The 25,090-nt window shown below is 40.2% G+C and overlaps 1 protein-coding gene across 1 annotated transcript; it reads right to left on the bottom strand.

The window, feature by feature from the left end:
* Window positions 1-22,207: 22,207 nt before the first annotated feature.
* LOC126475203 (cuticle protein 16.5-like) lies at window positions 22,208-24,397 on the bottom strand. The gene is made up of 2 exons (XM_050102854.1): window positions 24,362-24,397; window positions 22,208-22,518 (listed from the first exon to the last, which is right to left on the bottom strand). Exons 1-2 carry the CDS (start codon window positions 24,368-24,370, stop codon window positions 22,243-22,245), a joined length of 285 nt encoding a protein of 94 aa, XP_049958811.1. The 5' UTR covers window positions 24,371-24,397; the 3' UTR covers window positions 22,208-22,242.
* Between the last annotated feature and the right edge of the window lie 693 nt (window positions 24,398-25,090).

Here is a 25,090-nt window from a genome sequence, read left to right as displayed (position 1 = left end):
TGTTCAAAACGTTTTCATCGGCATTGTGATACATTCATGCATTTATACACATTTCATAACTCTTAAAGTACGATTCTTGGTTTCCAACAACCTTTTTCACAAATCGGCGTCCCTAACCACTACTCATTATTTCTTACCTTATTCGTGGACACTTCTTCAATATTTCATCATCACAGATATGTATCATAATAAAATAACTCATACAGCATCAGCTTATTGATCATAAACATACCGCAACAGCGTAATACACATCGTTATCATAACATCATAAAACCTCAGCCAAATCTCAAAATCGTCGTAGCTTCCTTCAATAATTTCAAAACCTAAAAAAAATTCTCTGCTCATTTCGATAATGTCATCTACCTCACACGTACTTTAAAATTCATGATTCCATTGTCTCTCAGTTAAATGGTCGGATAGCTGTGTAATTCTGTGTTAGAGAAATATGGTACCGAAGTGTAAAGTCGTATAAGCAAATACATATTAGCTAGGGCTCCTTGTGCTTGCCAAACACATAGTACACAAAGTAAGTGTGTACCCCCCTGAGGATTAATGTAATTATACCCTCAGGTGTTACAGATTACAGCAATGGAATGAAATGTATCACGGAAAACCTTTGTATCATTGTACTCCAAATATCTTTAAAAATAAATATTTTAAGTACAAAATCAATCACTCAAATACGTGTCCTGTAGCGCTAAATGTGCGTCTTGTTGGAACATAATCTCTGTGGAAGTGTCGTAGTTATCGTCCTCCGAAAGCTAAGTTCTGCAGAAGTCAATGTACTTACCTCATGATAAACAAAAGTGAAATGCTTTGTGTATAGATATCGTAGTTATTACGCTTATTGTTGTGATGAAGAAAGTACTGTACTGTAACGTATTGTTGTGCTACGGAAAAGGCAGTCTCATTGTAGCTATACCACAAAAGTTACTACTAATACATGTTTTACTTTCCAGAATAAAACAGAAAAACTGTGCAGATATAAAACAGATACACCGCAAAAGCAACATTGTAAATTGTCACTCATTAGTAGCGTCGTGAGAAAATCGTGTAGCTGTCAAATAAACTAACCACTGTGTCACCTGGTATCTCTCACAGAAAGTACTTTAAACCCAGAATGTATTTTCAAGTAAACCAAAATGTTGCATTAAAATCTCATTAGCAGTACTGGTAAATGTTCTAAGTATGTAAGCCTTATAGTCGTTCCATAATCGTGCAACTAACAAGCAAGAATGCACACACAAAATAACACTGTGTCGTCTGTTCACAAGAACAATGCATTCGTAATTTCTGTTTAAATAAGTTCTCTTGGTTCTTGATTGGATATTTAAGTTCAAACATTGTTGCATATTAACAGATTCTAAGTCTGACAAAGCATACTAGTAATGTAAAGTGAAAAGTTATATGGCAAAGACAAAGTTGAAAAGCAGATTATCTTTCAATAAACGGTTTTACATGTGAAATGTGGTGTAAACCTTTACTCTTTCTAGTACGCAGAGTTTCAACTTCAACGCAATTATCATGTGGTATACGTCGGTAAAGAATACTGGAATTTTTTCTCAAGGTTAGCGTCTATGTTATTTTTCGCTGAGCCAGCTGGCGCACTCGGCTGCCTGCGGTGCGAGTCATTGTCTGTCTCTTTGTTGGCGCGCGCCGTTATTGGGATTTGGAGACCTAGCTTCTACAAATTCACCATGACGAGAGGGCCCTGCCCTGTTTAAATCCCGCCAGTTCTGATGCAATTCAGGTCTGTCGTTACGATCATATCGTCTGTCGTCATGTCGGTAGATTCCATAGTTTCTTTCTTGTCGGTTAAGTGGTGGAGAATTTCTCCCTGAATCGTAACTGCGCGCTGGACCATTGCGTCTAAAGTTATTCTGTCTCCCTTGATAATAATTATTTTGGTTCCCATATTGTCTGTTTCTAAGGTAATCTCTGTCATATTCATTACTACAGAAATGCGCTCTTTCTCTGTAACTATTATTACTCTGCGGGTGGTTGTCACATGGGTGGTGTCTGTTTTGGTCACGATTTAAGTTGTAAGAATAGCCTTGTCGTGTCCAGTTATTGTTTCTGTCGTCACGGAATTGTGACGTATGTGACCTGTAGTGATTGTTTTCATGTTTTTGCATCCGGCGACTGTATGTGTCAATTTCTAATTCTTGTAGGAGTCCCTGAAAAGCTTCAATGTCGTCTTTGCAGCGTCCTGCTAAAATAATGTGTCGTAAATGTTCAGGTAATTTGATTAAGCAAATGCGGATGAGTTCTGAGGGGCTGTAAGGGTTTGACAGGTACTGATTCTTGTGCAACATGTCTTCAAAATATTTCACAAGACTGGAGAATTCAGATTGTTCCAAATGTTTCATCATTATGATGCCATGTTTTACTCGGTCTTGTGTAGCTTGAGACCAATATGATGAGAGGAAGGCATGGTAAAACTCTCCTTCACTGTGACAATCGTGAATGACCGATCGCATTCTTACAGCTGGTTCATTCTCTAAATAGCCACACATAAATTCTAACCTGTGCTCCAATGACCAGTTGGAAGGAAAACAATGAGAGAATTGATGGAGCCACGCTTGTGGATGAATGTCGTTGCCGGAATTCTTAAATGTTTTGAATTTACGTGTAGTAATGAACAGCTTATAGTCAAAATCATCATGCCGGCGAGTCGCATGTCGGTCATTGTTACGTCGTGTCGGCTGTTCAATCTCAAAATTCGGTGCACATTGCCAATTTCTTTCATAATTTCCGAAATGCGCTGTGTTATTATTTTGTGGTTGTTCCGTATTTCTATGTCCCTCTTCCCGTATTGGGGCGCGAGTGTCCTCTGAAATACGTAATTCTTGTACTACTTGTGCCAACTGATCTTGCACTTCCCGGATTTCTCTTTTGTACTGTGTATTGATTAGATTTTGATTTTGTTTGAATTTTCTAATTTGTTCATACTCTTCTGTGTCAGTGAAGGCTACGGGTGTTGTGTTATTCAGATCATCATCTACCTTTGTAGATAAGTTAGTGAACTGATCTGAAAGTTCGGCTACTTTATCCGATAGTGAAATTATTTCCTCTGTATGTTTTTCTGAACCAAGTTTCAGAGTATCTACTGTGTCCTTTAAGTTTTCCTGAGTTTTTGCAAGTTGCGTAACCGAATCGGTAGATGCAACTGAGTCAATTTTAGCTTGCAACGTGTCGTGATTTTCATGAACTATGGTATGCAGTTCTTTTATGGCTGCTTCGTGATTCTGTAATACATTTTCATGACGCGAAAAAATAGGTTGGAAATGCTTACAAATTTGTGTTTTTACGTCATTACAGACCTTTTGACATTTCGATTCGATGTTATGTAACTCAGTGGTTAAATCTTCACGTGTTTGTTCAAGTGTAGTGTCAAACTTTTGAAGATTTTGTTCCATTGTGTCTAACTTTTTGAGATTTTGTTACACTGTGTCTAACTTTTTGAGATTTTGTGCCACTGTGTCTAACTGTTGCTGTGTTTGTCTCTGGTGTTGTTCCATTGTGTCTAACTTTTCAAGCTTTGTCCCATTTGTTGCATTAATTGTAATAACAATGCACTGGTGTCTGAAACATGTTCCTCAGTGCTTTTCGGCAGTGAAGTTGTACCGGCAACATTCAAATTTTGACATGCAGAAAATGTTTCTTGACTCATTTGAGAAAACGGTGAGAACCCAAAACCTAAGTCTACAGTATTTGCAATATTGTGTTCTGTCATTCCCGATTCCTGAGGCGAGCTGTTGCCGATCGATCGATCGATAATGCTTCCCTGTTCACTAATTGTTTCACTGCCTACGCCATTGTTTGCCGCCCACTCAATTTCCCTATGCGCAATTACCAAATTACTACTTTGAACATTAGTTAATTCATTGCTCTGCGGCGCTAACACACTGCTTTCGTCTTCACTGTCATTTCGCAGTTTACTTTGGAGCCTAGTATTACGTTTTTCACATGCCACAATTGTCACAATATTTCACACGATAACACAGAAAAGCACACTTTGAAGAGCAAAAATAGGGGAACACATTAACATAGCACTGAAAATAATGTTTAGTTAATTGCAAGCGCAGCTGCGAAAAACTTGCTGCAAATCTACATGCGTGCCACAACTGTTTTACTGTACAACAATGAAAGACTGCAACTACAAAGGAGATTCTCTCTACAGTTACACGCTAGCAATAAACAAAATCTACACTTATTACACAAACTACAAGAAAAAATCAGAAGATTCCAGTGAGGTATCCTGGCAGGGTCGCTATATGAAACGTCCCCTTAGAACAATTATACACGACTGTCCTTAAACTGACACACAATATTTTGTTAGCGTAACGCAATCTGACTTTCAATAATCCCTACAAAAGAATGGGCCCTGACTAACAGTAAACTATACCTTTCACAAATCACTTACCTCACAAAAATCTTCGCTACTCAAGCTACTGCAATCCAGCGAGCGCCACTACTGCCAGCTAAATAAAAGATTCAAACTACTGAAGGCACTAACTACTGATAGGGATAGTTAGCAAATGAAAGATATTAATAGAGAACAAACAATGTATTTACCTTGATATCATCATATATAAATATAGCAGTTCATGAAAAATTACAAAACTCCGCCATCTCTCTCCCCACATCCACCACTGCTGGCGGCTCACCTCCAACTGCGCTACGCTACGCGCTGTTCACATCCAGCTGCCGCTGCCCAACACTACAATGGCAGACAACAATGCAAACTAGACACAGACTGCACACAGCACAGCCAGTGATTTTCATACAGAGGTGGCATTACCAATAAAAAGACCTAAACAGCCTACTTACAGTTATAAATACAAAATCAAATGGGGCTAATGCAGGAGTAGGTTTAATAATGAATAAAAAAATAGTAGTACGGGTAAGCCACTACAAACAGCATAGTGAACGCATTATTGTGGCCAAGATAGACACGAAGCCGACGCCCACTACGGTAGTACAAGTTTATATGCCAACTAGCTCTGCAGATGGCGAAGAAATTGATGAAATGTACGATGCAATAAAAGAAATTATTCAGGTAGTGAAGGGAGACGAAAATTTAATAGTCATGGGTGTCTGGAATGCGAGAGTAGGAAAAGGGAGAGAAGGAAACATAGCAGGTGAATATGGATTGGGGCTAAGAAATGAAAGAGGAAGCCGCCTGGTAGAATTTTGCGCAGAGTGTAACTTAATCATAGCTAACACTTGGTTCAAGAATCATGAAAGAAGGTTGTATACATAGAAGAACGCTGGAGATACTAAAAGGTACCAGACAGATTATATAATGGTAAGACAGAGATTTAGGAACCAGGTTTTAAATTGTAAGACATTTCCAAGAGCAGATGTGGACTCTGACCACAATCCATTGGTTATAAACTGCAGATTAAAATTGAAGAAACTGCAAAAATGTGGGAATTTAAGGAGATGGGACCTGGATAAACTGAAAGAACCAGATGTTGTACAGAGTTTCAGGGAGAGCATAAGGGAACAACTGGTAGGAATGGGGGAAAGAAATACAGTGGAAGAAGACTGGGTAACTTTGAGGGATGAAATTGTGAAGGCAGTAGAGGATAAAATAGGTAAAAAGACGAGGGCTAGTAGAAATCCTTGGGTAACAGAAGAAATACTGAATTTAATTGATGAAAGGAGAAAATATAAAAATGCAGTAAATGAAGCAGGCAAAAAGGAATACAAATGTCTCAAAAATGAGGTCGGCAGGAAGTGCAAAATGGCTAAGCAGGGATGGCTAGAGGACAAATGTAAGAATGTAGAGGCTTATCTCACTAGGGGTAAGATAGATACTGCCTACAGGAAAATTAAAGAAACCTTTGGAGAAAGGAGAACCACTTGCATAAATATCAAGAGCTTCAATGGAAACCCAGTTCTAAGCAATGAAGGGAAAGCAGAAAGGTGGAAGGAGTATATAGAGGGTCTATACAAGGGCGATGTACTTGAGGATAATATTATGGAAATGGAAGAGGATGTAGATGAAGATGAAATGGGAGATACGATACTGCGTGAAGAGTTTGACAGAGCACAGAAGGACCTGAGTCGAAACAATGCCCCCGGAGTAGACAACATTCCATTAGAACTACTGACAGCCTTGGACGAGCCAGTCCTGACAAGACTCTACCATCTGGTGAGCAAGATGTATGAGACAGGCGAAATACCCTCAGACTTAAAGAAGAATATAATAATTCTAAACCCAAAGAAAGCAGGTGTTGACATGTGAAAATTACCGAACTGTCAGTTTAATAAGTCACAGCTGCAAAATACTAACGCAAATTCTTTACAGACGAATGGAAAAACTGATAGAAGCCGACCTCAGGAAAGATCAGTTTGGATTCCGTAGAAATATTGGAACACGTGAGGAAATACTGACCCTTCGACTTATCTTAGAAGAAAGATTAAGGAAAGACAAACCTAAGTTTCTAGCATTTGTAGAAAGCTTTTGACAATGTTGATAGGAATACTCTCTTTCAAATTCTGAAGGTGGCAGGGGTAAAATACAGGGTGCGAAAGGCTATTTACAATTTGTACAGAAAGCAGATGGCAGTTATTAGAGTCGAGGGGTATCAAAGGGAAGCAGTGGCTGGGAAGGGAGTGAGACAGGCTTGTAGCCTATCCCCGATGTTATTCAATCTATATATTGAGCAATAAATAAAGGAAACAAAAGAAAAGTTTAGAGTAGGTATTAAAATATATGGAGAAGTAATAAAAACTTTGAGGTTCGCCGATGACATTGTAATTCTGTCAGAGACAGCAAAGGAGTTGGAAGATCAGTTGAAAGGAATGGACAGTGTCTTGAAAGGAGGATATAAGATGAACATCAACAAAAGCAAAACGAGGATAATGGAATGTAGTCGAATTAAGTCGGGTGATGCTGAGGGAATTAGATTAGGAAATGAGACACTTGAAGTAGTAGATGAGTTTTGCTATTTGGGGAGCAAACTAACTGATGATGGTCGAAGGAGAGAGGATATAAAATGTAGACTGGCAATGGCAAGGAAAGCGTTTCTGAATAAGAGGAATTTTTTAACATCGAGTATAGATTTAAGTGTCAGGAAGTCTTTTCTGAAAGTATTTGTATGGAGTCTAGCCACGTATGGAAGTGAAATATGGACGATAAATAGTTTGGACAGGAAGAGAATAGAAGTTTTTGCAATGTGGTGCTACAGAAGAATGCTGAAGATTAGATGGGCAGATCACGTAACTAATGATGAGGTATTGAATAGAATTGGGAAGAAGAGGAGCTTGGGGCACAACTTGACTAGAAGAAGGGATCGGTTGGTAGGACATGTTCTGAGACATCGAGGGATCACCAATTTAGTATTGGAGGGAAGCGTGGAGGGTAAAAATCGTAGAGGGAGACCAAGAGATGAATACACTAAGCAGAATCAGAAGGATGTAGGCTGCAGTTTCCACGGGTTAGAGTAGCATGGAGAGCTGCATCAAACCAGTCTCAGGACTGAAGACCACAACAACAATAACAACAACAACAATGGACAGGAATATCTGAAACATAATTTGTTTCCACAAGCAACCAACATAACTAAAACATAAGGGATGGCACTTATACACTTGTTAGGTGCAATAGCTGTTGATTCTAATGTTAACAAAACACTATCAACTTGAGGTCACAGCAATGTCCAAACTTCGACGTGAGAATAAACATAATTTGGATTTCAGATGTAACCAAGGCCTAGGAACAGTGTAAGTAGTACAAAAACTCTCATCGTTTTCTGGAGGATTCGACGGATGGAAACAGTCGGCACAGAGCTTAGCTCTCTAGACCAGCTAAAATTAACACGGTGGCGGCAATATATCAGAGTAAGAATAATTGACAAGACTCCCAAAATAGTCTGTCACAATGTCACCAATTCATTGCAGACTCTACAAGAACCCGATCCATAGAATTCCAAAATAGCACATACAGTCTCCTGGTATGCTCTTCAAGATAATAATAGAGCACTTCGAGACACACGTCATCTAGCAATAGCATGCCGGATAGCGCTACTACACACGTAAGAACCACATTAGACACACCACAGCCGACTGCACCGGCGCCTGTCGTCGCCGACCGCGTCAGTCGCGACTCCTTGCGAAGAGCCACCACGCAACCCACGGTGCTACTCTCGAAGAGAACCCCACAACAACGCACATGAACCCAAACAGGCTCGCGCTCTGACGAGAAAATTTCTGGACAACACTCGAAGTACCCGAAAAGTTAGAAGGTGCAGGAAAACCATTGTAAAAGAATATGGTAAAAGCAAGCCGAACGGCTCAATAACCTCAAAAAGAATGGAAAAACTTATAATACCCAACCACCAAACTAACAGTATTAAACTCGACGTAGTATAACAACACTGAGGCGAAACGAGTACACTCATTACTCGGTACAGATCCTTGTGGTACTCCTTCCCTACATTCGGTGAACCCGCGCATGAGGTGCATATCGGCCAGCTTTAGACCAGTAAACTTACCCACATTGTTGTGTATCTGTGGTAACGTACAAATAACACTGCCGGATAAACAGACAGTAGACAAAAGCGGGCAGTACTCAATGCGTACTTGAGGACGAAGGGTATACACGTCAGAATTGTTGTGAACAGTAAGGGCCCTGAGTGACAAAATAAATTTGTTTCCAGACAAGACACACACAGCGCATTAAGTCGAAATTTGCACTGTGGACAGATACTTTCAGTGCAACAAATCTAAGAAATCTGTTAATCTCCGAACAACGCCCGATATTCTACCACAGGGGTTGGGGTTGAACCTACCATCAAAAGTGTTACCAGCAGAGTCCAGAGAATTTGCAAATTTGAATACCTGGACGCCAAGTTGAAACATCTAAAGCAGTCTTTAGAATAAAATAGCTATTAAGAGAAATTGTACATCGATTTCTACTATCAAAAAACGGTAGGCCGAAGAGTAAGGATACAACACAACAACACAGTAGTCTTCCTCTTTTTATAAATATTAAGTGATTTTATTGGAAAGAATTTACAGAAACATAACCTCTGATCGGTTTTCGGACCAATAAAGAAAATGTGTGCCAAGCTCTCAGATGTGCGATGTGTAAAAACTCTTATTTGTCAGCATGCGGCGATTATAAAATTTCTCTTACGTGTTGTAAGATCTATATTGGAACCTCCAAGATAAGTACGAATACAAGGCTGAAGGAACATTGAAGGTCTTTGTGGACTAACGAGAATACGAAGATGTGCTGTAAAATAATGCTTTGGAATTTTTTGCGTGTAAACTCACAAAGCTTTTCAAATAAAAAAAAGTTATTAACATTCTACATCTTCTACTTTCGTGTCTATATATTTGCAGCCCTCTGCCACAAGAGGGCACCGAATTGTAGGGTGTAACGTAGCGGTGTGTAACGTAACTATGTCGGCGTGTGAGAAACAGCTTTCTGCAATCGAGTTTCGAATTCTAAGAGTTCGTCGACACATGGAGCACCCTCTCCTTCAGCACGACGATGCCAGACCACACGAGATAGCTGCGACATCTGCACAGTCCGACGCGTTAGGTTCACTACCATCGATCGTTCTCCATACAGCCCTCACTGAGGGCCATCCAATTTCCATCTCTTTCCAAAACTTAAAGAACACCTTCGAGGACTCCACTTTGATAGTGATGAAGCGGTGGAAACAAGGGCGACGTCGTAGCTCCAACAAGAAAGTCAACCATTGCACAGTGATGGCACCAACGAACTGGTCTCTCGTTGGGAGAAATTTGTTCATCGCCAGGGCACTAGGTTGTGAAATAAATATGTAAAGGATGAAGATTTAGAATGTTAATAACATTTGTTTTGCAAAAAATCTTTAAGAACTTTCATATAAAAAATTCGGAGGCATTACTTTCCAGCACCCCCTACCAGAAAAAATCAGATATTGCAGAGCATGCCCTCCAGTCAGGAAATCATGAATTGTTTTCGAAATTAAAACTTTACCTATCCACTGTTATATAGAGAAGCCATCGAAATATGAGAATAATCTTAGGTGGGAAGAAGAATCTGTGAAACTTAGCGATTTGTGGAAAATAGTTTGGTAGAATCCCTAGGCAAGTTTTGTCTTTCACAGACCGCAATTCGATAATTAAGTTTTGTCCTTGACAAGTATTATCTTTGCTGATCACGTGTGAGCTTCTAGTGCAACCATTTTTACGTTATTTATGTGGCCCGTATTATATCTCTTAAAAAATAATGTAACTATTTATTTAGAGGAAACACTCTCTTAGTAAATTTGTTTGTCCTTTGATTTATCGTGATCTGTTACTGGCTTTTAGTGAAGTTAGTTTTTACGTTTAGCTTTCAAAAAAATGCAAAAAAGATATAATAAGCAAAATAATGAATTTCGTAGGTTGCCAATTACGTATTGTATCTGGTTCGACCGGGACTCGAACCCGGGATCTCCTGCTTACATGGCAGACGCTCTATCCATCTGAGCCACCGTTGGCACAGAGGATAGTGCGTCTGCAAGGACTTATCCCTTGCACGCCCCCCGTGAGATCCACATTCCCAACATGTCCACAACACTACATTCGTAGTGTTGTGGACATGGTCATCCACGGTAACTGTTCTTTCGGGAACAGATACTACCGTCATATACAGTTAAAAATATGGTTTCCCGGCCTTTGACCTTCTTGTGCGAACGCACACGCTATGCCCGAACTCGTACGGGACTTGGTAGATTAATCTGCCACGAGTAATGAGTATGATGGGCAAACATCTATTAGGCGCACTACGAATGTTCGTTTGCACGTACTGGTGCTGAATGATGCAGGAGATATGATGCTGAAGTAAGCACCGCACATCCCTGTTGTCATCACTTCGTATGGAATATTTGTTTCACAATTTTTGTTTGACGGCGTTCCACCGTAGTTGCCATTGCAGTAACGTCCTACTACGTGGTCCGTGACGTCATATTAATTGTTGGCGCAAAGAAGGTAGCGTCCAAACTAAAAATGTTGTCTGTGCAGTTTCGAACACACACTGACCACAGTTTTGTGTTTTCGGTCACTGCACACAGATATGTTTTGTTAATGTTTGTACCTCGCGTTTTTTTTTTCAGTTGTACAGCACATAAGTGTCACTGTCCAAGTTGATCACTAATACAGTTCTCTAAGTTCGCACTTCCTCCGCGAATACCAACACACTATTATAGTTCCTGTTAGTATTGCTTACAGCATGACTTTGATACAATTGTATTACATGATTACTGGTTCTTTATATATCACATAGTGACACAGATGTCTGTTCGTTTACACAATATGTTACAATGAAATTTCACAGATCAAAAGCACTTTCGTTCTGTTATTGCATACAATTAAGTGTTACATCATATATGCAACGGATTCTGGCCTGACTTGCAATACTTTTATATTTGAGCATTAATAAATTTGTCATAGGGTATATTCATTTGGGGATTAGGACCGCTGCGCATGTGCTTGCTCCATAAGCTGTTAGCGTAATCGCGTATCCTATAAAAGGTTTGCAACTGTCAAAAACAGGCTCTAAAGTGGAGCTCTCATTTAATCTCAAATATTGTGGCTAGATGCTTATACGTTCCTTTTATGGTCAAAGCACAGCATCACAGATGTCACATGGTATGTGCACAGTCTTTTGCATGCACTATTTCTATTCATTCTTCATGTGACAGATTAGAATATTTAGTGCATTCTTTAAATAAACTTTTATCACACAGCATAATAAAATTTATAGTTACTAACTCTAATACCCACTGAAAAACATCTTACACTTACTGATTATGTTTCTAAACAAATTCTACTATTGGACTGATGGTCCTTTAGCTTCTTTTTACTAATTTTTGAAGGCTGATGTGTAAATCATTCCTTGACATAAAGACAAAACATCTTACATACTAAGCACAAACAAAACATCAAATTCTTACAACTACACAAAAATATATATTGAAGTCTGTGCAAAAGCTACATATTACACAAAAATACGGTGAACCATTCATGTCCTATTGTCAGGTACCACAAATTTCTTTAAGTCCTTATAAGGATACAATCCTGTGATCTTCCCGCTCATCACATCAGCTATAAGGTAGCTATAACCGTGCGGTATTTGTATAATTTTAAAAGGTCCATTATACAGCATTTGCCATTTCTTGTTCTTCTTTGTTATGAGTGACGACTTAGAACGGTTTCTTATCAAAACTAAGTCGTTTATCTGATATGGGGCTGTTCGTTTTATTGACTTGTCACATCGAGTCTTTCGCTGACTAGCGCAGCTCATCATGTTGCTGATGGCACCCTTTATTTTATCCCCTTGCCTCTTATCCTTGCGCGGCAATTTTGGTAGCGGCGTGATCCATTCATTTAGTTCTGCGGTACTAAATAATAATTCATTGGGCGTGTATCCGGTAGCTGGATAAGGTAGATTGTTGTGTATATTTTCAAAGAAGGATAACAATTCCGGCCACATTGTATGTTGCTGATGAGTATATGTTCGGATAAATCTGTTGAGTTCCCGAAAAATTCTCTCTACGGGACTTGCTTCCGGGTGGAAATGTGTAACTAATATATGCTTTATGTTTTCGTCACGTAGAAACTCCTTCCACAGTTGACCAGTGAAATATCTAGCATTGTCTGTTAGAACGTTTAGTGGTTTTCCTGTTTTCGGTATGAATGCTTTTGATATGTGTTGTATCATCTGTTTGGCAGTAGTGGTTTTCATTGGAAACAATTTCACATACTTAGTAGAGGTATCGTAAACAGCTAATATATATTTCATTCCACCGCGAGCCGTAGGTAATGGTCCTGCGATGTCCATTGACACAGTTTGAAGTGGCGGTATCGGAATAATTGGATGCAGTTCTGTTTTGTTGCTTCTATTGTTGGCTTTAGCTTTCTGACAAACGTCACACGTTCGTAATATCTTTTGGACCACACGTTTACTATTCGAGATGTAACAATACTTTTGTATTATTGATACACACTTCTGTATTCCTACATGTCCCCATGCGTAATGCGTGTACCAGATAAAATTTTGTATGTATTTGTACGGGATACACACGCACCAGTTTTCTGAGGCGGTGTCATTTCTGTGGTACAATATGTTGTTCTCCACTTTGTACCGCGAATTTCTGCTGTTAGCTTGCTCTAATATTAGTGATCGTTTCACTTTCGTCCAGGTATGATCTTCGTCTTGCAGCTGTGCTACATTCTTGCACAGGTGCAAATATTCGCGTCGGTATGGTTGCGACGTCATTAATAAAACTTTATAGTCGGACGCTCGCTAGATCATTTCATCTAGCTGTGACATGCCTACTGGTAGACGTGATAAAGCGTCCGCAATGACATTATCTTTCCCTTTTATGTACATAATTTTTAAATTGTATTCCTGTAGTACTAATGCCCAACGGGCTAGTCTGGCATGTAATAGTTTGCAGGTTAATAGGAAGCTTAAGGCTTGGTGATCGCAGAACAATTTAATTGACTTACCACAAACATAATAATGAAATTTTTGCAGAGCCCATACAACACTGAGTGCTTCCATTTCGGTCACCGAATATGCTCTTCACACTGAGTAAGCAATCTGCTGGCAAAGCTATAACCCTTATTTCCCTGTTCCCATTGGTTTCTTCTACTTGAAACAGACATGCTCCTAAACCATATGATGAAGAGTCGATGGCTATACAAAAATCCCGGGTCATATCCGCATGGTAGAGTATTTGTGCATTCATTAAGGCTCCTTTGATCTCTTCTTAAGCTTGCTGACACTCTGCGGACCAGTTCCATGTGACATTTTTTCGCAATAAGGTGAGCAAGGCTTCATTGTTGAGCAGCTGATTCGGCACAAAACGTCGGAAAAAGGAGACTAATCCGATAAATGATTTTAACTGTTTTTTGTTTGTGGGCTGTGGGAATTCTTTGATCGCTTGTATCTTCTTGGTATCAGGCATTATTCCGGAAGGTGATATGATGTGTGCAAGGAATTTAAGCTGATCCTTCCCAAATTTTGATTTTTCAAGATTTGCAGTTATTCCTGCTTCTGCGAGCTAATTTAACACTCTTTCCAGGATTTCTATATGTTCTTCCCTTGTTCTTGTGGCCACTAGAAGGTCATCCACGTAAAGAGTAACTTTTTCTAGCAAGTCTGCGCCTAGTGCTTGGTCCAATGCCGTAATAAATACGCCTGCGCTTACGTTGAGTCCGAAAGGTAACACTTTGAATTGATAACTCCTTCCATTGAAAATGAAGGCGGTGAATTTTCTAGATTCCTTGGTTAGCGGGATTTGCCAGTTACTACTTCGCATATCTATCGAGGTGAGATATTTGACTCCATAGAATTTCTATATTTGTTCTTCTAAATTCACCGGTCTGGTCCTAACGGGTACTACAATTTTATAAATGTTCCTGGCGTCTAGGACAAGTCTGATTTTTCCATCTGGCTTGGCTACAACTACCAGCGGACTGCTGTACGGCGAAAGGGATGGTTCTATTATACCCCATTGCAGCATTTTTTGTATTTCTTTGTTAACTGCCTCCCTTTTCGTCCACGGTACTGAATATGATGCTTGGCAGAATATCGCATGGGGAAACACATCTATATTAAACATATACCCTTTGATGATTCTAGGTTTTTCAGAGAAAACATCACTGTAGTTATTCAATAACTGTGTGAGCTGCTTTCGATGGGATTCAGTTAGATAACATGATTCTTGTGCTTTATTGTTAAGGGTTTCGGTCCAGCGAAGCGTTTCGTTGTGAGCTACGTCCGAATAATATTCTCCCTGGCCCCTTAAATTGCTGCTTAATTGAAATACTGGCATCTCTTCGATTTTTACTCGTACGCTCGGGTAATCTTTACCGAGTGTACTTACTGTTCGTGTTAAATCCAGTACAATCTGCTTATTTTCATTCAGTAGGGAGATCTTCCCGCCGGAGAAATCAATTTTTGCTTTCTTCTCGCTCAGGAAACCTCCCCCCAGGATGCAGGTTACTCTCAATCCTTTGACTACGAGAAAGATACATTTTACGTTATCTTCCCCTAGGCATAAATCTACCAGCACCTAATACTGAACGTTTTGTGCTTGTGCTCCCATGGCTCCAATGACACAGCAGTTTTGTACAGGAAATGTCGGTAAGTTGCGGTTTTGGCTCAAGGTTTTGAATATATCATAGCTCATAACATTAGTAGTGGCACCTGTATCTATGTATATTTCTACTGGCAATTAATTAATTCTAGCTTTTATGATGGTTTGTACTTCAGTTATTTATTTTTTGTTACATTGGTTTGATTCCATAAGTAAATCATGTTGTGTACTGTTTCCATCTTGGTACCTCAGTAATAATATATTACCTTGTGTATTGTTTATAGGTGTGCCCCCTGTTTTTTCGCCGACCATCAATCCGGAGCTTATTGTGGCCGTTGTTCGTTTGACGGTCTTGAACTATGGTGGTTTCCGTCTGTGGGCATTTCTACTATCCTTACGCTGCTATTCGAGTCTGTCCATGTTTGTGGTATTGCATTAGTATTCTGCATAGAATTCCTATTGTTACACTGGTACTGGTTACCGTTAGGAGGCGGTGGTGGTGGCATAGAAGTTTGCATCCACTGCACAGGGTAAGTGCGGTTGTTGGCACTACTGCTTTGTTGCGGCCATTGACCTTCATTTCGACGTTTGTTATTGTAGTTAGTATTACTGTTACTGTAGCCGGAATGTCCTCTATCTTCCCACCTACGTTTTTGATTGTAAGATGGTTGACCGTTTCCGTTCTTCCTGTTTTGTTCTGCGGATTGATCTTCCTTTCCATTTCCGTGGCTTCCAAAATTGGAATTGTTGTTGCCATTTTTAAACTAGCGTGGTGAGCCATTACTGTTTTCCCGGTCTATATTTATCCTATTTTCTCCCTGGGAGAGATCGATTTCGTCCAGCACAGACAAGTACGGTTCCAGGTCATTTTCGGGTACATTTATTAATTTGTCTCGTATATAACCGGGCAATCGTAATTTTAAGATTCTGATCACATCACGGGCTGATATAGGGTCATCCCAATATCTAGTTTTGTTGATATATTTTTCAAAATATTTATGGAGTGTACCCTGTTTGTGATTGTAAATTTGCGGGCTGTATACTTCAGTCCTCAGGCGTTCTTGAATAGCCTTAGACCAGTATCTGTCTAGAAAAGATTTTTCAAATTGTGCCAGGCTATGGCAATTTTCTATGACTTCATTTGCCCATAAGGCAGCGTCGCCTTGTATGTGTGCGATTATGAACTGAATTTTTTAGCGTTCATTCCAGGTACTCGGTAATACATTGCGGAATCCTTTTATGAAGATTACCGGATGCACTGTCTTCTTTTCCGCTTTAAATATTTGGAATTGTCTGTGTTTTATTAAGCTTTCATCAATGTTATTGCTTGTGGAAGTAGAAGCTGCCCCCACGGGGTTATGAATAGGAATGCTTCCTGTAAATTGTATGTTTTCTCTTTCCGAATCGCTTTTTTGTTGGTATGAACTGTACATAACGTTCTCATTATCGTACACCTTCGTAACATGCGTGCCACAGTTGTTAAGCATTTGTAAATGTGCACGCTGGGAGTCAGTAACGCTGTGTGATAGTGTTTGCTGCCACAGAGGTACTGGCAATTTGTATTTCGTTTCCCTTTTTTCACCTGCGAGTGGTAGCGTGTCTACTGTGGGTTGTTTACATACAGCTACTCCGTTAGTTACTTTTTGCAGAGCAGACTGTATTTTGCTTTCTACACGTTCTGTGATCTGGCTTCCTTTTTCAGTGAGCCAGTCATCGAACTCTTTTTCTACTTTCTGGGCTTGATCATTTAAATTTGTTTCTATGGTTTCTTTTTGTGTCATTTCTAAATTGTCCATTCGGTTCACAAGCTGTTCTACTTCGTCCCGGATGACTGTATGTGCCGTTTGAAGCGTTTGCACATCTTGTGCTATGTTGCTTACAATGTTCGGCAGTTCGGCTTGGGCTTTCTTTATTTCTGTCATTTCTGAATGTATCTTTTCCAACATTGTACCTATACTTTCTATTAAGACCTTTTCTCTTTCTTCGTTTTGTTCCCTTATCTGCTTAACTAGCTGGTGATTCCTCTCTTCCCTCAATCTCTCTCTTTCTTCGTTTTGTTCCCTTATCTTATTGACTAGCTGTTCGTTCTTTTTCTCTAATTTCCGTAAAAATTCAGCAAATGGATCCGGTATTGGTGAGCATACCGATGTGGTAGTTGTTCTAATCATTGGAAAATTATCACTAGACCTACTAGTAGTACCTATCGGTTTTACTGTTTTCGTCTGCTGGCTACTTCCTGGCATATCACCGGAAACTAAATTGTTTACATTTTCTCTCTCCCCCCCCCCCCCCCGATCACTATTAATATTTAGTAAGTCAGTGTCACTATCCATATCGCTCAATAATTGCACATTATTTGTAACATTGGACACATTATCTGGTTGCAAATCTAACACGCGTCCAACTTTTCCCATAATGACGATAACTTTCACTGGGCTAACTACAAAAATTGTTTCAAACTACAAATGCGGACTAAGTTCACAAGTCAAACTGCTTATTGTTTCCAAAATCACAAAATATTAATATCTACACCACTGTACACCATGTACCATCTATGATACTATACTTTGATGATACGGGCCTATGTAGCAAGCTTTTATGCATAGTGGTCCTTATCTTGATTTCTTTTTTCTTTTCTTTTCTTTTCTTTTTGCTATTTCGTCCTCTCAGCGTCTATACAGTTCTTTTCCGCTTTGCTCGTTCAAGTTTATACATGAAGTGGAATTTGATAGACATTAGAATACATACAATACATGTTAACAATTACATACATACAAACTCTAAAAAAAATATTTTATCTCTTCAGGCCCCACGTAACAGGGCGCTATTTATTACATCTCTTAAAAAAATTAATGTAACTATTTATTTAGAGGAAACACTCTCTTAGTAAATTTGTTTGTCCTTTGATTTATCGTGATCTTTTACTGGCTTTTAGTGAAGTTAGTTTTTACGTTTAGCTTTCAAAAGAATGCAAAAGAGATATAATAAGCAAAATAATGAATTTCGTAGGTTGCCAATTACGTATTGTATCTGGTTTTACCGAGCGCCGGGTTCCCTTCAAATTACTATAAATAAAATAGCGTAGTATTACTCAGCTCTGAAATTATTACTATCACAGAAAATAGACAAGTTTTAATAAAATTATTTCACTGGATTCCTTCAATTAATCTCACTGAATATTTTAACAAAATTTCTTCCGCTCCGGCTATCAGACATTGTGCTATGAAAAAATATTTTTAAATATACCGCGTAATGGCGGCTAATTGTTAACAGTCAGAGATCACTGTTACTCGCTCCGCAGCAGCTGGAAACATGCTAAATAATTTTCATTAAATATTCTTTTCATAATATAAATGTGGCGTAGGTTCTTGAAATAACACACGGAGATCACTTTATACTAATATATTCTTACTAGGACACAGTTTACGCCATTAAATATTTGCAATTACGTTACGACAGAAACAAGTGCTAGCGCAGCTTGCGTACCTTATTCCGGCTAACACCAGAACGAACAGAACAAAACAGACTAGACAGAAGAATGAGCATTGCATAGTATTTTATACTCTTACAAAGATAATCACATTATAATCTCACACAGTAAAAATAATGTCTTTTCTGCATTTATCGATCTATATTGAATATTTTTACAGTTAGTGTTATTACCTTTCGCAGATAAATCAATGTTTGTAATTTTATTTTGAGTCACATACAGTCATTTTTATTTATGTTTCACCTCGATAATGGTGAATATTGCAAAAGGGACACTGCACCTGCTGACGTGTGATCTATCATGGGCAAGGCTCAACAGAACCACGTGCACTCTGAAGATGTCCAGCAGAGTTCTAGACGGAACGTTAGGAACAAAAATATTTCATAGTACCATGGTATACAACTTGGAATATTAATTAGAAGCTGCACAAAAAGTTCTTGAAACTTATTATGTAAACTGATGCATCGGGACTTCATGCGAAATCGGCGGCGACGGCTGAAAATGTGTAACGGACAAGACTCAAAACCGGGATCCCCTACTCACAAGGCATTTGCGTTGACCACTGCACCATCCGGATGCAGTGTTTATCGCAAATGCGCTGACTGCCTCGGAACGCTCCCGAACGACCCATATTCCCACCAATTGCCAACTATCTACAGTCCGTATCCATGTCCTCCATGCTCCAGCTGGGAGCCCAACGATATTGTGCTTCCTCACTGGAGGTTGTGGATTCATTGCCTATCGAGGTGAATCAGTTATATGAATGCATAGTGTCTGTTCTTTCGTTGGGCAATTAATAGACAACCTTTAGTACAGATGCAAGATACCAACTGGCTTCCAGTGGAATCTAAAATTAGCGTCATGGAGGAAATGGACCGGGACTGATCTGGCCGCTATGACCGAGCGGTTCTAGGCTCTTCAGTCCGGATCCGCGCTGCTGCTACGGTCGCATGTTCGAATCCCGCCACGGGAATGTATGTGTGTGATGTCCTTAGGTTAGTTAGGTTTAAGTAGTTCTAAGTTCTAGGGGACTGCTGACCTCAGGTGTTAAGTCCCATAGTGCTCAGAGCCATTCGAACGTTTTTGAACCTTTACTTATGTAATATGATCATTGCATTTGAGATCATTTCGAATAGTCACACCCAGATACTTGACGGATGTTAGCGTTTCCAAAGACTTGGGCATTTATTTTGTACTCGTACATTAATGGGGATTTTCGCCTTGTTATACGCAGTAAGTTACACTTACTTAGGTTTAAGTAGTTCTAAGTCTAGGGGACTGATGACCTCAAATGTTAAGTCCCATAGCGCTTAGAGCCATTTGAACCATTTTGACCAGGAGTGCGGATAGTTGGCAGTAGATCAAAAGGTGACGCAGTGGTTAATGCAACTGCCTAATAAGCATGTGATCCTGGGTTCGAGTCTCAGTCCACCACACACTTTAACTCATCGCTTTCAAAAACACATAAAGTCCCTATGCAACTGCTATTAATAATTCATTTCCTTTCAATTCTTCATCGACATCTACATATATACTCCGCTAGCCACCAAGCGGTGTGTAGCGGAGGGCACGATTCGCGCCAAAGTCATATTTCCCCCCGCCTGTTCCACTCACGGATCGCGCAAGGGAAAAACGACTGTCTGAACGCCTGAGTACGAGCTCTAATTTCCCTTATCTTTGAATGGTGATCATTGCACGATTTGCAAGTTGTTGGTAATAATATATGCTCTACATCCTCGGCGAAGATGGGATTACGGAATTTAGTGAGGAGACCCTTACGTTTAGCGCGCCGTCTATCTGCAAGTGTGTGCCACTTCAAACTTTCTGTGAGATTTGTAACTCTCTCGCGATGGCTAAATGTACCAGTCACGAATCTTGCCGCTCTTCTTTGGACCTTCTCAATCTCTTGAATCATACCCAACAGGTGAGGGTCCCATACAGACGAACAATACTCTAACATTTGCCGAACTAACGTATTTTAAGCTATTTCCTTTGTTGAATGCATCGCTTCAGGATTCTACCAATAAACCGCAATCTAGAGTTCAGCTTGCCCTTTACTTGTGTGCCGGCCGGTGTGGCCAAGCGGTTCTAGGCGCTTAAGTCTGGAACCGCGCGACCGCTACGGTCACAGGTTCGAATCCTGCCTCGGGCATGGATGTGTGTAATGTCCTTAGGTTAGTTAGGTTTAAGTAGTTCTAAGTTCTAGGGGACTGCTGACCTCAGGTGTTAAGTCCCATAGTGCTCAGAGCCATTCGAACGTTTTTGAACCTTTACTTATGTAATATGATCATTGCATTTGAGATCATTTCGAATAGTCACACCCAGATACTTGACGGATGTTAGCGTTTCCAAAGACTTGGGCATTTATTTTGTACTCGTACATTAATGGGGATTTTCGCCTTGTTATACGCAGTAAGTTACACTTACTAATATTGAGAGATATCTTCCAGTCGTTACACCATGCATTTATTTTCTGCAAATCCTCATCGATTTGCTTACTACTTACGTGTAATATTACTTTCCTGTGGAGTACAGCATCATCTTCAAACTGTCTAACGCCGCTGTCAATATCATCAACCAGATCGTTTATGCAAATCGTAAAAAGCAGCGGACCTGGGGCACACCTGAAGTTACGCTTGTTTCTGTTCAATTCACCCCGTTCAGGACGACACACTGCTCCCTGTCTGTTAGAAAACTATATATCCAACCGCATGTGCCATTGGATAGGCCGTGAGCGCGCAATTTTGGAACAAACGACACTGCGGGAGTCGAACGCCTTTCGAAAGTCGAGAAATATGGCATCAGCCTGGGAGCCGCTCTCCAGAGCCTGTTGTATATCACGCACAGAGAGGGCAGCTGTGTCTCGCATGACTGCTGTTTCCTAAAACCGTACTGGTTTCTGCAGATAAGCTTCTTCCATTCCACCCCCTCCACCTCTAATTTACGTAATACGTATCATAGCTGCGTATTGCACATGGTGTCTGCTCTTTTGGACACAGCGTTTGTCACGCTGACTATCTATGTTAAATGTTTGAAAATTGCTGTCTCACACCTAAATGCATTTGGATTGAGGCGTGCGTTTGCATACTTGGCCTCTTTGCATAATGCAAAACAGGGGCTCTCATCACACGGCCTGGCTTCTATTTGTGGAACAATGTGCCCCACGGTACATCCCAAGCACCCATTGCTACAAAACATAAAATTAAAGTTAATATCAGTGAGTCATTTTCACATCACACTATCTTCTATCATCATTTGCTGCGCAGTCTTATCTGACATTCTCACTAAATTTTCTCTCCTGGGGAAAGCGCCTGTGATTATCTTTTGTCTACCTCTGTATGAATACTAAAAGCCAAACCGGAATTAAAAATTTCCTGCAATAGTTCTTAGAATATATCACCACTGCCTGTGCTCCAGTTTTCGTCAGTAGCTTCTGAAAGAGAAAATTACGCTATGCTGCAGTTGTCCTCCGTTGTCCAAAGATAATCTTATTAGATTAATCTTCTGTGATAACTCATTTTTGAGCTTAATCCGAGTAAAGAAGGTCTCAAGAAGAAAACAAGTGTATCTTTTTTACAAAAATAGAGATCATTCCAGTTTAGTTATTTATTTTTTATTATTTATATTTTCACACAGTGAATTGGCTGTACATTATCAGCCGAGTATCGCCGGAGCAGCGTGGTATGCAGCAGCAACGACGGGGGCTGCGTGGTAGGCGGCGGCGACGACTGGGGCGGCGGCGGCCACGGCGAGTCCGTTGAAGTTCTGCGCGATGTACTGCGAGCTGTGCGCCGTCACGACGGCCGGCGCGTGGGCGGCGTAGGCCACGGGGGCGGCGGCCACCAGGGGGGCGGAGTAGGCCAGGGGGGCAAGGCCGGCTTTGGGGGCGGCGCTCACGCAGCAGGCGGCCGCAGCCAACAGCAATACAATCTGTAGAAAAAAAATACAGTAGTATATTGGGCACATACAATTCTGGCAGTATTTTGACAGTGGTAATACGTGTGCCTCATACATAGTGGGACATTGCTCACATGTTCACATACAAAGTCCTGTATGCCAGAAAGTCCATTCTCTCTCAGAAGAGTCCATGAAACCGTAATTACAAGTCTCTTGCAAGTGTTTCGGCGGTGGTAGAACGTTTTCATCAATTGCAGTACAAACACCAGTCGTGCATTCACATAAAAAATTCTGTTCACTACACATAATGAAGTTCCTAATGTTGAACATTAAAGAACACTGCATATTCATTTTACTTTGCGAGTGAGCATCTAGTGTCTGTGCTGAATTGTTAACTATGATATGGTACTCACAGGATGATAAATTATAAGAAATGGTAACTAACGTAGAGTTAGTGGAATATTCATACTGAGTCCAGAAACAACTAAAAAGACAGTAAAGACATCGCTGTTGATAATTATTATTAGAAAAAAATTCATGGAATAGTAATCTCCAAACTATTTATTGATGTTCCTTTCATTTACAACTATTCTTCGTCACCAAGGTTTCTAAAATATCCTTTGTGGTGGAAGGAAGGGTGGGGCAACTTTTCCTCATGGCCAACTCTTTTTAATCCTGGTACCGGAATAACTTTTCGTAGTCAAGGAGGGAAGAGAAGAAGGAAACACAATTCGATACAATAGTTTTCTAAGTTACCCAAAGGATGTCTAGTTATGTTAATTGCTGTAGGCAAAGAAGCAAGGGGAAATAAATCGACAAAAAGCTGTAAAATGTACTGTATGTTTCCTTCAAGTAGATTCCTGATGTTATAGCGAACTGACCATTTGCACGTAAACATACACCTGGAAAAATTTTGTTATTTCGCAGCGTATATCATGTGTTACCTGCAGAACCAGACATAAAACATGATTTACTGCGACACACAGTATGAAGGAATAGGAATGTTTAGGTCATGTAATTTTAAGTGTCGCAGAGGACATCATTCTCTTCCGTGGGTACTACTGTTGATCTACAGTTCCCTCGTGTGCGTGAGATACAAGTCATGTGATGCGGCATTTCTGAATATCAGAACGCAGATTTTAATGTGAAAGGAGCCTCAATTTCAATAATGAACGGATAAAAGTTCGCATTTTTCTGTTTGAAGACAAATCAACACACGCTGTGTTAAAAAACGTCCCCTCCGTATCCGGGATAATACTATAACAGTAAATCGTTTCTCACGGGGCGAAAGTTAGAGCAACCAGTCAAAATAATAAATATATTATGACGTTTTCTACATGAGAGCCAGCATATAACTTGAACTGAAAAGCCACTGTGTACAGTACTCTTCCCGATTATTCAATCTAACATTTTGCTGTAATTCACGCACATCCTTTCAGACGTTTCTGACGAGGTTCAAAGCCTATGTTGCGCCGATGAAATCACTGTTCCATAATCAGCGTAGGTTAAAACTATTGTCGGACCTGATACAATCCCTGATACCTGCCTTTCACTGATAGTGCGTAGCCAATTTCAATAACTAATGAAGCCACATGGAATGAGTCAGAGCTTCAACTTCGCACAGGTTACTCTTCACTCATTCGTACCTGAGCCTGTGAATGATCGAAACTTTGATTCAGGTAGCACATGCGCATTGCCCTCGAACTGCAGGTGTGTATCAGAGAGTATTAATCTTCCACTGACAAACAAAACAGTGTACATGCAGAAAACAAAATATCTCACCAAAATTTTCTTTGCCTCATTGCTTACACAATCGTGACAGCTTAGAGGTGTCTTCGAAAGACAAATAAAGATTGCTCGTCGACAGAAAGAGTACCTTGATCATGTTGTCCGGTGTGGGGAGCTGCTGCCTTCTGAGGACACAGTGGCGCTGCCGGCACTGAGGTCCGTCTTTATAGGCGGAGGCGACGCGGGCGTGGCCTGCACGCTGGGTGACGGCCAGGGTATTGCTCCAGGCCGTGAGCATGCGATACGTAACGTAACGCAACGCAGCGCAGCGCAACGGCACCATACGTAATGCTGTGAAGACACCGGGATGCCTCTAGCACCACGCTCCACGCGAACTTTCAGCTTGGTTCTGCACTTGCACATTTGCACATTATTCAACTGAGGTACTTCTCAGAAGTTGACTCAGCTATTTCATCTGCATGGACAACCTGGTTGTTTAAAAACAAAATCATGTGTATTGTAAGATGCCCTGAGCAAAACATAGTTTATTTTTTCTTCACCCACACACCTCTTGAACGCATTGTAGTACTACAGTGCTCGTTCATACTGTTGAACATAGTAACCACAAAAAGTAAGTCAAATAAATTAGAAACATATGTACACAGTTAAAGTAATCTAGTAAACAGACGATAAATATAATTAGCATAGACGTGTGACGGTAGAAGTAACAAATAAATAACAGGAGTATGATGAATAACATTAACATAGACCAAAATAATCCGTTTTAGTCCTACATCTATTTCGTTCCATATAAAATATAGTGCATAGCAAAGCCCTATAAGTTGCAGATTACAACCTGCATTGAACTATCAACTGT

Source organism: Schistocerca serialis, chromosome 4 (genome assembly GCF_023864345.2).
Source record: "Schistocerca serialis cubense isolate TAMUIC-IGC-003099 chromosome 4, iqSchSeri2.2, whole genome shotgun sequence".
In the NCBI taxonomy this organism is placed as follows: domain Eukaryota; kingdom Metazoa; phylum Arthropoda; class Insecta; order Orthoptera; family Acrididae; genus Schistocerca; species Schistocerca serialis.
This window is presented reverse-complemented; position numbering and strand designations above follow the sequence as displayed.